The 15,046-nt window shown below is 42.1% G+C and overlaps 1 protein-coding gene across 2 annotated transcripts; it reads right to left on the bottom strand.

Moving 5' to 3' along the window:
* Positions 1-6,447: 6,447 nt before the first annotated feature.
* Positions 6,448-15,046, bottom strand: LOC141444707 (uncharacterized; the record flags this gene model as incomplete). Of its 2 annotated transcripts, XM_074110304.1 has the most annotated exon segments (10): positions 6,448-6,657; positions 7,042-7,246; positions 7,600-7,724; positions 8,390-9,163; positions 10,567-10,698; positions 11,302-11,469; positions 11,736-11,828; positions 12,328-12,508; positions 13,140-13,218; positions 14,851-15,046. In XM_074110304.1, coding segments are annotated over 9 exon segments (1,935 nt in total), but the record flags the coding sequence as incomplete, so codon positions are not given.

Raw genomic sequence — 15,046 nt, 5'->3', positions numbered from 1 at the left:
ACCGGTTAGGCCGTGCATCGTGCATCGTACGTAACCGGCCGCGCGCAGGTAGCTACAAAAATACTACTAATAAAATGAAACGGTCTGTCCCATTTCAACGTACAAAATTAATAACATGCACTCAAGTTGTTATGTAAAACAACTTGACATTATTTTAATTACTAGGTAATCATTATTTAAGGATTTATAATATTGTACAGTTTAGACATTTATAATTAATATTAAGTTAGATTAAAATACATCATCAAATAAAAAATGAAGTAAATAATTAAAACATGATTTACAAATTAGGCGATTACAATTATTTGACATAATCAGTAATACTAAATATAAAATAATTTGATTGCAAACATTAAAATTGTAAAGTATAAATAATAAAATTGATTCCATTTGACATAATTTCATTAGACTTAATTTTACAACACATATTTATATAATAATAAATTCATTTAAATAATTAAAATTCAATAAATAAATTCATTTCAATTATTAAAATTCAATAAATAAATTAATTTCAATTATTAGAATTCCACAAATAAATTCATTCAAATTATTAAAATTAAACGCATAAATTTATTTGATTAGCCATAATTGCACGAATGATAGGATTTGGCATAAAATCTGCCCACATCACCCCCCTCCAGAGACCGTCTTAAGGGCGATAATAGTCAGGGAAATGTACTACGCGACCTGAGCGTGTACGTCTCATGCCATTGTTCTCGTTCAAAGCTGCAGACTTGGTGGTGTCTTTATGACTTGTGTCATTTGCATGTGTTTTATGTGAAGTGTGATTGGTTTGTGTGTTGTGAAGTATGTAGGCTGGCTTGACGCGGTCTACCGATACTGTCACAGACTTACCATTTATGAGCAATGTGAAAACTTTTGCTTCCTTTCTCAGTACTGCGTAAGGACCTGTATATGCTGGCTTTAACGACTTGGACAAAGTGTCATCTCTAAGAAAAACGTGAGAAGATGTTGCCAAATCGTGAAATATAAAAGTGCGACGCTGGCCAAGGTGACGGGAAGCTGGTACTGGCTGCAAGTTCTTAGAGAACGAGCGGAGCCGAGACAAGTAATCCGTCATATCGGGAATGGCGTCATTATCCGGAATAAAGAAATCCCCAGGCATCCTCAAAGGCTGTCCGTAGACTATCTCCGCAGATGAAGTTTTTAGGTCTTCCTTGAAGGCATTTCTTACCCCTAGCAGAACAAGCGGCAGCGACTCGACCCATGTACTATTGGCATGACAGGTTATAGCTGCCTTTAGTTGGCGGTGGAACCTTTCCACAATGCCATTGCAGGCAGGATGGTAGGCAGTGGTGCTCTTGTGAATAAAACCAGCCAACTGAGACAGTCGCTTAAAAAGAGCGGACTCGAACTGCCGACCTCTGTCTGTCACTATACTTACTGGGCACCCGAATCGAGCGATCCACCCGAGCAATAGGGCCTGTGCGACCGTTTCCGCGGTGATGTCCTGCAACGGGATAGCCTCGGGCCACCGCGAGAAGCGATCGATGGCAGTGAGGCAATACCTAAAGCCTTTGCAAAGGGGAAGGGGACCAACCAGGTCTATGTGGATGTTGAGGAATTTGGCCTTGGGTAACTTAAATGTAGATAAGGGAGTCGTGACATGTCGAGTGACCTTCGAACGTTGGCAAGCCAAACAGCTCCGTGTCCATGCACGACAGTCCTTTTTTACCCCTGGCCAGACAAACCTCTCAGCTACGAGTTTCACTGATGCGTTAGCGCCTGGATGACTGAATGAGTGGAGGCTTTCGAAGACTTGTTGCCTCAGCGGCTGTGGGACATACGGCCTTGTAGTGTCGTCCCTCACGTCGCAATACAGCTCAACACCAGTGTCGGGGAACTGAACTTTGGTCAGACACAGCGAGTTGTCACCGCTAAGTAGCTGTACCAACTCAGGGTCAGTGGCCTGTGCTGCGGCTAAGTACTTACGTCCACTGGCTGCGTAATCTCCTCGATCCTAGAGAGGGTATCAGCTACGACGTTATCTTTACCAGAGATGTGTCTGATGTCCGTGGTAAACTGGGAGATAAAATCCAGGTGACGAAACTGCCTGGGTGAGCAGTTCTCTTTGCGTGAGTTAAAGGCAAAACATAACGGTTTATGATCCGTGTAGATCCTGAAGTCACGAGCCTCCACCATGTGCCTAAAATATTTGATGGCCTCATATATCGCCAAGAGTTCCCGGTCATAGGGAGAGTATTTTTGCTGCGCAGGACTTAACTTGCGCGAGAAAAAAGCGAGTGGTTCCCAGCCCTTCGCCTCGTTGAACTGCTGCAACACGGCACCCATTGCCACGTCAGACGCGTCTGTCACTATGCACAGTTGGGCATGTGCGTCCGGGTGGGCCAACATGGCTGCCTGCGACAAGTCCTGTTTGCAGCGTTCGAAGGCGTCGAGCTCTACAGATGAAAAATGGACCGGGTGCGAACCCTTTACCGAACCCGTAAGAAGAGCGTTGAGGGGAGCCTGGTGTTGCGCGGCTGCTGGCGTGAACCTGCGGTAGAAATTCAGCATACCTAGGAAACGCCTCAACTCCTTCACGGTCTTCGGTGGAGGAAACTCGTGAATGGCCTGGACCTTGGTAGGCAACGGTTTAGTACCCTCGGCAGAAACACGGTAACCCAGAAATGTTACCTCTGGGGCTGCGAATACGCATTTTGAGGTATTGATGACCATACCGTATTTCTGAAGTCGGGCGAAGAGCTGCCGAAGATGTGCTTTGTGGGTCTCCTCGTCCTTAGAGAAGACCAAGAAGTCATCTAGGTAGCTGTAGCAAAAATCTAGTCCCCGTAACATCTCGTCCACGAAGCGCTGGAACGTCTGTCCGGCGTTACGAAGTCCGAACGTCATGAACGGAAATTCGTAAAGACCGAACGGCGTTGTGATGGCAGTCTTCGGGATGTCATCGACGTTGACGGGGATTTGATTATATGCCTTTACTAGGTCGATAGTTGAGAAGATGGTACTACCTGCGATTGCATGAGAAAAATCCTGGATGTGACGTATAGGGTACTTGTCTGGCACGGTTCTGGCATTAAGCATCCTATAGTCACCGCATGGTCTCCATCCATTGTCCTTTTTAGGGGCTAAATGTAAAGGCGAGGCCCAAGGAGATTCGGAAGGCCTGGCAATACCACTGGCGAGCATAGAAGAAAATTCTTCACTAGCAATTTTTAATTTATCCGGGGCCAGCCTACGTGGTGCACATGACACAGGAGGCCCTGGTGTAGTGCGTATGTGGTGTACGGTTGTGTGTTTAATAGTGCGATGTATGCCAGAAGGGCGAGTAACGTCGGATATTCCCGTAGTATAGCGTGGTAAACAGACTCACCAGTTACAACTTTGACCGAGGAAATGGCATCAGACGGTGCTGCAGGCAAACCCGGGGTGGCAAGCATTGTATTGCTATCGATGAGGCGTTGGTTCCTGCAATCGACAACAAGGTTAAAATGCGATAAGAAATCTACCCCAATTATAGCCCTTGTGACGTCTGCCACAACAAATCTCCACGTAAAGTCGCGGCGCAAACCTATACTGAGCACTAAATGAACATACCCGTAAGTGTTTATTATCGAACCGTTAGCTGCACACAAATTATAGTTCGTTGGATTTCTGTGGTCCCTTAATTTAGAACGAGGGAATACACACAGGTCACTGCCAGTGTCTATAAGGAATTGAACCTTTGACCTTGAGTCCACGACGAACAAGCGACTTGCGTTGGGGCAGCCGCCCGTCGCCATTATCGACCGCCCGGCGCGTTTCCCGCTTGGTAATCACACGGCTTGATGCACCGCCGAGCCTGCTCCCCAAACTTGTTATGATACCAGCACATGGGGAACTTCCGATAGCTGGAGCTGGATCTCTTCGATGCGGACCTCTGGCGTGAACGACTCGTCGATGCTCGTGTCTTCGGTCGGGACATTCTGTCTATTTTCGCATCCATGGCGCTCATTCGCCTAGTGAGCTCGGCAATTTGGAATACCAAGGGATCTGCTGGGGCAGTATGGGCAGGGGAAACCGCTGCTAATTGTGGAGGAACTGACATGACGACGTCGTGAAGGCGATCTGCTAACTCCGCCAAGTCCTCAAGCGACGACCTCAATTGCGAAGCGATAATGTCCTGCGTTCTTTGTGGCAGCCTGCTCGACCAGATGGAACGCAGGAAGTCTTCGGGTAAACCTGGACCGGCTAAATTTTGCAGGTGCCGAAGAAATTGCGATGGTTTTTTATCGCCGAGCTCTTCACCCGTAAGAACCTGCCGGACCCTCTTCTCCCGTGACGCAGATAGGCGTTTTATCAACTCCGTCTTAAGCTTCTCGTACTTGCCCTGAGCCGGTGGTGTCGTAATTATGTCCTCGACTTCCTGTGCGTACTGAGGTTCTAACTGTGCCATCGCGTAATAAAATTTTGTCTCGTCGGTGGTGATCTTGGACAATGTGAATTGTCCCTCTAATTGAGCGAACCATAGCGCAGGTTTCTCGGGATAAAACGGCGGTATCTTTACGCCGACTCGAAATGACTCAGCCGTTAGCCGCTCCGCGCCATCTTGTAACGGTACTTCTTTATCCGTTTTATCGGTCATTCTGCTCGTGTTCTGTGCTCGGGGTCACCAATGTAGTTGTGGTTGTGGTGGTGTGTGTGCTTGAAGATCGTGATCACTTACGTGAATCTTAGGGTGCAGAGATTCAAACGCCCAGTCCGTTTTATGGTTTATTATATCACACACGGTATAGCAATTTAACCACTAAACAACTTGAAAAGCATAGAAGGAGAAGATAAGCAGAATTATTGCAAAGCAAAGCAAGAAATCGTATGCTAAAACAGCGGCGGCGCGCGACATGCACCTCGCGTCTCAATCATATTCAGACTGGTGCGCGGGCGCAGCGCGGCGAGCGCCGCGCGCTGGGTAAACCGGTTAGGCCGTGCATCGTACATCGTACGTAACCGGCCGCGCGCAGGTAGCTACAAAAATACTACTAATAAAATGAAACGGTCTGTCCCATTTCAACGTACAAAATTAATAACATGCACTCAAGTTGTTATGTAAAACAACTTGACATTATTTTAATTACTAGGTAATCATTATTTAAGGATTTATAATATTGTACAGTTTAGACATTTATAATTAATATTAAGTTAGATTAAAATACATCATCAAATAAAAAATGAAGTAAATAATTAAAACATGATTTACAAATTAGGCGATTACAATTATTTGACATAATCAGTAATACTAAATATAAAATAATTTGATTGCAAACATTAAAATTGTAAAGTATAAATAATAAAATTGATTCCATTTGACATAATTTCATTAGACTTAATTTTACAACACATATTTATATAATAATAAATTCATTTAAATAATTAAAATTCAATAAATAAATTCATTTCAATTATTAAAATTCAATAAATAAATTAATTTCAATTATTAGAATTCCACAAATAAATTCATTCAAATTATTAAAATTAAACGCATAAATTTATTTGATTAGCCATAATTGCACGAATGATAGGATTTGGCATAAAATCTGCCCACACCATCTATCACCACCACCACACTACATTTGACGCTCAACCAGAGCTCATCTTCAGAGCAACGCAATCGTTCAAACATGGCTACCAGATGTTGGACTCTAGAATCAGTGTCAGATGTCTTCTTTTTGTGCGTGTTCTTACATTGTGGAGGTGGAGGAACTGCATAAGCACACATTTCTTGCGTTCAAGTAGCTGTCATAAGGTCGCAAAGTAACGCTTGATTTATTGAACCATCAACATCATCATAAATATTAGCCGTAGGACGTCCACTGCTGGACATACATCTCCCCCATAAAAACATAAAGCAAACTTAAAAGGTGTGTTTTTAGGGTTCGTTAGGAAAAATGGCAAAAAGGGTACCCTAATAGTTTTGTCATGTCTTATCGGTCCGTCCGTCAGTTTGTCTGTCCGTCCGTCCGTCCGCGGCTTAGCGTAGAGACTATTGGTACAGGAAAGCTGTAATTTTAACTATCTATCTGTGAGCATTTTTTTTTCAAAAAGATTTAGAAAAAAAAACCCACAGAGATTACTAGTTGTCTCCGAGGAATAGAATTTCCTTAGAGATAACTTTTTTTAACAGTTATCTGCGTGGAAAATCTATTCCTCAGAGATAGCTCGTTATCTCCAAAAAATGAATTTTCCTCGCAGATAACTGTTACAAAAAACCTCTGAGGAAAAAAAAATCTTCACAAATAACCAGTTATCTGCACATGGCTTGTAGATACAAGGATCAAGGGAAGGAAGTTTTGTTATCTTTTGTAATATTATCTTGGAAACTGTAACAAAATCTTCTATCATATGTCCTCAAAAATAAAACGGCATAAACGCTCGAATGAAGACCCTAGAACAGTAGGTGGGTTGCCAGATTCAAAATCTACCTACCTCGTCACAACGATGCCGGTCTGTCTGATGTTCTGCCGCATGCTTCTTAAGCGCGGTCTCGCTGCCGCAACTCTCGCCGCATGCGGCACACGGCCACAGCGCCGCATGCGGCACGCCCGCGCCCAATTCTTCGTGCCTTTGCAACGCTTCTGCGTTTAAAAACGTAACATCGCACCCTGTACATTTGAGGTTGCCGTTGGGTTTGTATTTCTGGAAGAAATTAAAAGCAATTAAGCAAAAAGCTCCAATTTACCCGAGCTGCTGACGAGGGTTGATAAAGTCGACGGTAAAATGTGTGCAGTGTGTGCCTCGCTACACACACATGCTCTCTACCGATATAATATAAACACATGTAGTCTTAGCATAAGCTCTAGAATAAAGCCAGATATCAAACCCAAAGGTTGTCTCCTTTACGCTCATCCTCACATGAGTTTTACGGATAAGCACTGCACTGTGTTTTTCACTTCGATTGTGAAAAAACTAAACAGCACTAGTGAAAACTCAGCAACACGTTAATTTAACAATGTTGGTCAACAAAATGTTTACCATGAATACGAGGCTTAAGATTGTCTGTGTCTGTCTGTCTGTACTGACCGTCCCGTGCGCTCGCGCCTTGTGCATCACAAGGCCCCGCCGGCCGGCGAAGGTCTCGCCGCACTGGTCGCACGCGTCGAGCGCGGCGGGGTGCTGCATCCGTACGTGGTTGCAGTACGAAGTCTGGTGGTCGTACACCGCCGGGCAGTGCGGGCACGGGTACTTCGTGCCTTGGTGCATGTGATAATGCTTTTGAGCATACGTTCTAAGGGTCAAAGATTAAAAGTTAATACTACTAATCTAGAAACAAAATACATATTATTTAACGTCATAAAAAAACAATTAACATACATATAATGAAAAAAAAAAAACAAGACAAACATGACGCTAAATAGGTCCCCACTCAGCATGATGCCACGGCAAGCCGTGGCGCTGATTTTCAATGAGGACCTTATCTAAAGCTAAAAGGCTATAATAAAAACAGGTCTCAAAAAAAAGGCTAAGCTTACTGAAGTTTGCCGAAACAAATTGCAAAAGCAAGCAAAGATAAATACGAACATATTCGACAAAATACGATGGCATGTTATTCAATAACCCTGTAAATGTTTACTTGTTTACCTGAACCGGTTGACGCAGCCGCACTCGTTGCACGTGAAGATGGCTCTGTGTGTTTTCTCGTGCATTTTCAGTATTCGGCGATGCCTGTAGCGGAGGTGGCACACATCGCACTCGTGCGGCAGACCCTGACGGAGTAATAATAGGGGAGATGAGAGAGAGAGAGAGAGAGAATCATTTACCATTTACATTTATGGCCAAGCTGAAAACCAGCGCCGAGGCTTCCTTTTCCTCATGTATTTAATTGTTTACTTCACTCCCCGCAAGTATAGGTAACATGCATATTGTCTTTTTTATTTACTAGTTTTGTCAAAACTTGCAAGTATAACCTTATCACTATTCAGTGATCAGATACAGTTGAAGTTTATATAGCAATTTTTTTTGTGGCAATATTTTTTTCTTTTATTTATTTACACATATTCGATGCATGTAAAAATACAATACAGGGAATAATACAAAATTAACATCGAATAGTATAAACTGGAGCCCTACTCAGCATAATGTTGCTGCAATATTACAATTTTATAATCAATACTCGTTGACAACTCGGTTTGACAACTGGTTACGTAAAAGTAAAATTTGAAATATCGGTGAATTGGGTGGATTTATTTCTATTTACCCCCTGTTTCTTCATCCATTAATTAAATTTATTTGACGGATAAATGATGCCGTCTCTATTTGTTTTGTTCGAATAGACAGAGACGGCATCACATTTACCCGTCAAATAAAAATAATCAATTGGTGGTGAAACAGTCCCTAATTATAGGAAACTAGCCCATAAAATGGCGCTCACCGGATCGTGTGTGTTCATATGCGTCGTTAAAGTATTTTTCTTCTTGAATCCCTTCCCGCACAGGTCGCAGCAGAAGGCAGACGTACTCTTCCTTTTTCTCTCCTCTACCTGCTGTTTCTGTTCTTCTTTACTTAATATCTTAGCTGTACAGTTAAACTGTTTCTCGAAGAAAGCGAAAGACTCTATAGTTGGATAATCTTTATCTTCTGTTGTAACAGATTTATTTTTCATTAAAAGTTTTTTAACTCTTTTCCTTATTTCAATTGTTTCCTCAGACGTATCAGTGTCTACCTCAGTAGGGTTTCGATTGACATTGGTTTTCGCATTTTTATTTACTTCTCGATTTTTATCTGTATTGTTACCTAATTTTACTGTTTTTCTTTCTTTTTCAACTGTAACGCGTGTCTCTTCTAACGTATCAGAGTCGACGTCAGTATAATTTTCCGGTATATACTCTACATCGTCGTCGATATCGGAATATGCATCAGAATCTTCCTTTATCAATTTAACTTGAATATCTTCAACTTTATCAATTGTATTAGTATTGTCGTCTGAATCATCTAGATATAAATATTCCGCGCCATCGTCACTTTCTAAATATTCTTCTTTTGTATAGCTTGCTACTTTTTGTGGTTCATTATCTTCATTTTTAATAAGTAGAGGTAATATTTCTAAAACCGGCTGAGTTTGGAATTGGTATACTTTTACTTGCGCGAGCTCGTTCGTCAGTTTGTGCGTCTGTCTATCTATTGTTTTAATATCATCCATTGTTAACTGAAACAAAAATTTTGTCGGTTAAACAAACAAATTAATTTAATTAAAATACATAAATCGCTACTATTTCCACTATTTTTAAATAATAAATAGTGTACAACAGGAACGACTTCGTCGGAGAACAGAGTGCGAAATACAACTGCCTGGATTTAATTTTAGTTTATTTATATAAATACAACGTACCACCAGCCAAATATGTGGTCTACCACCCTAAAGTTGTCAATCGTTTGCATGTCATAAAACAATAATGCATATTCATTTGACAGGAACTTGTTTAAAAAATGATAGACCACTTATTTGGCTGATGGTTCATTTAACTGTACTCGTGCTCCCGTATAGGTTCGGGAATTCAGAAACCAGCACTTCGCAACTATGAAGTAACGTACTTACGATTCGATACGGTGTAAGTTATTTAAACCTATAATATTTCGGTTAGTTCCACACAGATAACCAACTTAGATAACTACGTAACTAGGTGAAACATCAACGACATTTCGGTTATCTAATTGGTCACTAACTGTTTGGGTTACAATAGTCATTACATGTTTTCGCAAACATGACATGAAATATTGACGTTGTGTTACAAATAATAGGCCGAGAAGTATCGCGCTGCAGGCGCTGCGGCTTGGCTGCCGGCGCGCGGGCACTCTAGCGGCCTGCAAAGAGATTTCATACAAATTTCCCGCCCTCGGCCGGCAATGCGACCGTCTTTTGTTTCAACGCTCACTGCGGTACCGCCGCCAGCACCACCGCCCGCAGCCGCCCGCCACCCGCCAGCAGCCACACAACACGGCGAACAGACTAGCGTCCCGCCAGATACATTTCTTGTTTTTTTTTTTTAAAATCTGTCATGTTTGAAAAAAGAACTATACAAGCCTCGGCCGGAACGCGGGGTTGCCGGCCTCGCATCCCTATCCTATGTCTATAACTGCTTGGCCGGCAACCCCCTACTTCCCGGCCGCTACAGTAATGTACTATTTTTTTGGGTTGAGTCGCCTTAAGGGCCATCGACACTAGATCCTTGCTTTTATTTAATCTTAGTTTTAAAATTTTTGAACATGAAACTACCGTGAGACTAACTAATATTAAATGATATTGTAACGGATAACTCACGTCCGCACCGTCCGTGGGTCCGATGGCGCGTAGTGCGCGTGTTGGGGCAGCCAGCGAGTCGCGTTGCTCCTAGGAAGAAGGGCTACGAATTAGCCCGAAACATGTCGAGCTAAACTCGATTTAAGACGTGAGTTACCCGATACAATATCATTTAAAAAATTGTGTTAATATACTTAGCGGCGAAAAATGTGGTCCTAAAATGTATGTAGGTAATAATAGGTAATTTTGTATGTAGAGTGAACCGAATTTTGTGCCGCTGAGTATAGATGTTGCCCAAGTTGTAAACTCACCGCTCCCTCCTCTAATAGGGTCCTTAGCAGCGCTGTGCTCCGGTGACAGCTGTCACGGAAGGCGGCGCACTTGGACAGCCGCGTCATGCAGAACACGCACAAGTGGCGAGGGAAACTCTCCGCTTCTGGCATCTAATCAAATGTGCCAAACAGTTAAACGATAACTCTCGGGGAGAAAAGAACTGGAAGACGAAGCGTTGGCGGGCCTCCCAATAAGGCAGGGTTTCTTAAACTTTTTGCAGTCACGGACCACTTTCACAATTTAAACAATTCCACAGACCCCTGTCAATTTTTTTTTTTTGTAAATAGGTTTACAGACTGACCCTTTATACATACTCTCATCTATGGACTGACCTACTGTGGACCCCTAACACACATGCTACGGACCCCTGAGGGGTCCGTGGACCCCACTTTAAGAAACACTGCAATAAGGTTACGACAACTGACAAGAAAATATATCTACAAATATTTTGTATGCTCAAAATGAAACTGACTTAATTCAAAAAAGCACCTGTGTGGCAAATCGATTTTAGGTTTGCTAACTTGCATCAAACTTAAGCTGTTGTGATATTTGTATTACAAAAAGGTTCAACTCACGATTATAATGAGAGTGACACTGGTGAAAACGCTAATCTCAGGGTATAATACATATGTAATTTCGTACATGAATTTAGAAAAAGACGAGGCCTGTCAAACCACTAGGCCACCACGCCTACATTACTGTTGTAGACTCACCTCTATGCCAGTGAGTGCCGCAAGCGCGTCTTTCAACCCGCTGCCGCTTATAGCATACAACCGGCCGCTCACCGCGAGGCACGCGCGACAAGCGATTAATTCCTCTTTCGAAACCGCTTCGCTTGAAAGCTTGGCGTCATGTGGACTACTTTCGACCACCTCTAGCAGCTGGAAAATTTCTTTTATCATCAATTAACCTGTTTTCAATATTTTTAAACACATCAGCCTTGTTATAAATAGTTCATGCCATACAGAGATGGGTGAAGGTTTGCCCTCTGTATCTCTACTACTACATAACTAGTTATCTCCAAGGAAAAAAAAACTTCACAGATAACCAGTTATCTGGCCATAGTTATCTACAAGGAATAAGGGTGACAAACTAGTTAAAATTTTTAGGCCACTTGCCTCATTAGTATAAAGATCTATAGATTTACCTCATCTTCCGACTGATTGTCTGGTTCATAATTAATTGACGTCTCCTCAATGCTTGTGTCCTCTGGACTCGGTGCAGATGTTGTTGACTGTTTCTACAAATAAACAAGACTTAAGACAATTTGTAAAGATGTGTCAACAGTAAAGCTATTTTTTTAATCAAATTTTTGAACGAGGCTTTAGTAGACCAGTAAAGCTATGTTTCAACCAAAGATGTGCAAGGATGCATAACGAGGAATACCTTTGTCATGAACCAATAGAAACACTTCATTGACCTAATTAACATTGTGCAAGATATTGTAGAGACAAGAGACAAGCTGTTGGTAGGCCTCCAACAAGATGAAAAACAAACTGGTTAAGATCGCAGGATCGTGGTGAATGCGGAAATCACAAGACCGGTCTGAGTGGAGAGCCTTGGGGGAGGCCTATGTCCAGCATTGGACGTGTTTTGGCTGACTTGATGATGATGATGAAGTTATTGTAGTTCTGTTTAAAATCATCACTGTTCTACCCCAGGGTAGAGCGCAGAGTATTTTTTTTGCTCCATCTACATAATGGCAGCAGTTCAGAGATACAGACTCATACTTAGCTTACAGGAGGCAAGAACAGAGTTGGTACAGCGTGCCTCGCCAAACCCTTCCGTTTTCCCTGGTTTCCTGAGAATAGGCTCGCTTCAAAATGTCGTCGGCACACCACAGGACAGCTGCCTAGTGTCCTGACGGGGCGCCGCACGGCCAGGATCCAGCGCGCACGCAATATTATGTCATTAGGAAACCTAGGTATCAGATAAATTCTTTTTTTTAATTTAATTAAAAATGAATCAACATCTGACAAGGTCATTTGCATACATTAGAATTGGGCCCGATGTAAATGTTTGCTTGCATAGGTATAACATTTTGATTTTTGATCACCAGATGGCCAAGTGGTTAGAGAACCTGACTACGAAGCTTGAGGTCCCGTGTCCTTCCGTGAGGTTCAAAGCAGCGCATCAGATACGGCGCAGCCAGGGCAGATATTTGTATGAATAATATGAATGTTTTTTCTCAGTAATATGCTATCAGTCCGAACAAGGGACTATGATCAGATGTGCTGATCCAGTTACTCGCGTTTCAGAGTGTGCCCTCCAGCGAGGCGCAATCACTCATACAAGACAATACATAGAAACTAGAAGTGTGTCTTCAGTTCTTGGATGGTATGTCTTTTGAGCCTCCTTTTGTTCTCAGGTATTTAAGTATGTATTTATCTATATAAGTATGTTTATCCGTTGCCAAGTACCCATAATACAAGCTTTGCTTAGTTTGGGACTAGGTTAATTGGTGTCAAGTGTCCCATGATATTTATTTCCATTTATTTAATTTATTTTACTTCTTTTTTTATCTTATTATTTTAACAAGGCTAATACATACCACTTCTTTGATCTGTCCCTTGTGTAGGGCACTGAGCAAGCACCCATGAGGCTGACATGATCATGTGGTTGTCCAAAGCCTCAACAAAAATAAGAAAAAAAAAAAGTATAAAAGTAAGTTTTTGTTAAGTTTTATTTGCTGACTGCGCTTTTTGTTGACTGTACTTGCTTTGTCATCTAAACTACATTTCTGTACCCATTGGCCATTAACTGTTGAAGAGTTCTGTTCTGCAGAGACAATCTTGGCCAAACCACCAGGATGTCTGTCTCTGCCAGATTGATAATAATAATATATGTTGTCACTATATTTACATACATTATTATGCTAAATTTCAGGTTAATCCGACGACTGGAAGTGGGTCAAATTTAGATTCCAAGAATTGACACATACTAACAGGGCTGTCGCGCTGAGCGCGATTCGCCATGTAACAACCGGTATGTATCAACATCAGTACTGTCAATCTATATTTGTAGTGTGGTAATACCACCCTAGGCTTTGACTAACTTATATATGTTGGTACTATGATAGAGAGATGGCGGGAAAAATAGCGAGGCAAGTATTGACAGCGAGGCAGTAAAGAAGGATAGCTGTTAAGAATAAGTGAGGAGCTACGAGTTTCTAGGAGGGCCTGTACCCCATTGGAACACCCCCGGGTGAGTGTTAACTTTGCTATCGCATATCTATGTCGACCTATATGTGCATGATAGGTGGAAAGATGAGGAACCAGTAAAGTGTGGTAATGATCTTTCTGATACGTGTAGTCCAATCTTGCAGTGCACGGCACATTTGGTAGTCAAGGACATTGGACAGGGAAGCCTGGAGCTCCCATATATTCGAAGTGTGGTCCGGAAACACACAGGCACGGTCGACTGTAGTTGGAGCAACCGTGGCGAGGCTATTAGGGGATGGTGGAGGCCTCCGGGGGGGCAAAGCCCCCTCGTCCGGCTAAGTGACGAATGAATACAATATGATAGAGTCACCAGGGTCATACTCACACCCTGTCTAGACCGGAGCAAGTCGACCGATGCCCAACTAGGTAATTGATGTGCATAGCCATTGGAAGGCGGTATACCGCAACCAAATGTCAATCATGAGTTGCCTCTACAGTGTACATAAGGTGGTAACCATGCAGAATTATTAGAGATGGAAAGGCACCAGGTAAAACCGAAGCAGATAAGTAAGTGGCATAGCCACAGGCGAGAGGCAAGACCTCATGTTTATAGTATACACATAATTGCGATAAGAGTGGAATAACTTTGGTCGACTCATCTTTCCACTGCCATGATAAATGTGTATTTCGTATACCCTCATGTCGTCCTCATATTGATATGAACCCAGCAGTCAGTACAGGAGGGACGACAAGGGCAAGTTAAATAAAAGCTTGTAAAAATATACTTTTGCATAGCTTATTTTTATAGCAAGTTATTAATAGACATTTCTAGCTTTCAAGATGCATTTCACTTTTACGCGGTCAACAGTTTTCAAACAGTAAACGATGTATTAGGTTATGTTAAAATTGCTAAATTTAAATTATATTAATTTATTAGTGCATTATTCTAATAGAATCTTGAAATTACCAGAGTTAAATAACTATTAGACTACTTTATAAGATTTTCAACTACAGCCCTGATACGATTTGTAGGTTTGTTTCGGTGGCAACATACAATAACAAAAAATAAATATATTTTGGGGAATTAGGAAGCCCAATTACCGATGAAACGTGTAGTCGGTTGTTTTTGAATTCGAGTTGCATCCCGGGACAGCGCAGTACGCGATCATTGTTGCAATAAATTCGTAAAGAACTTTCACAACAGTACATAAGCAAAAGCAAGCAAACTATGTGCAAACGCAAACTATTGCCAAAGACTACAGTATATATAGGGCATTGTTGTTCATCAGATGATTGA

This window comes from Choristoneura fumiferana, chromosome 30 (genome assembly GCF_025370935.1).
Source record: "Choristoneura fumiferana chromosome 30, NRCan_CFum_1, whole genome shotgun sequence".
In the NCBI taxonomy this organism is placed as follows: domain Eukaryota; kingdom Metazoa; phylum Arthropoda; class Insecta; order Lepidoptera; family Tortricidae; genus Choristoneura; species Choristoneura fumiferana.
The sequence above is the reverse complement of the archived record's forward strand: the minus strand, read 5'-3'. Positions and strand labels throughout refer to the sequence as shown.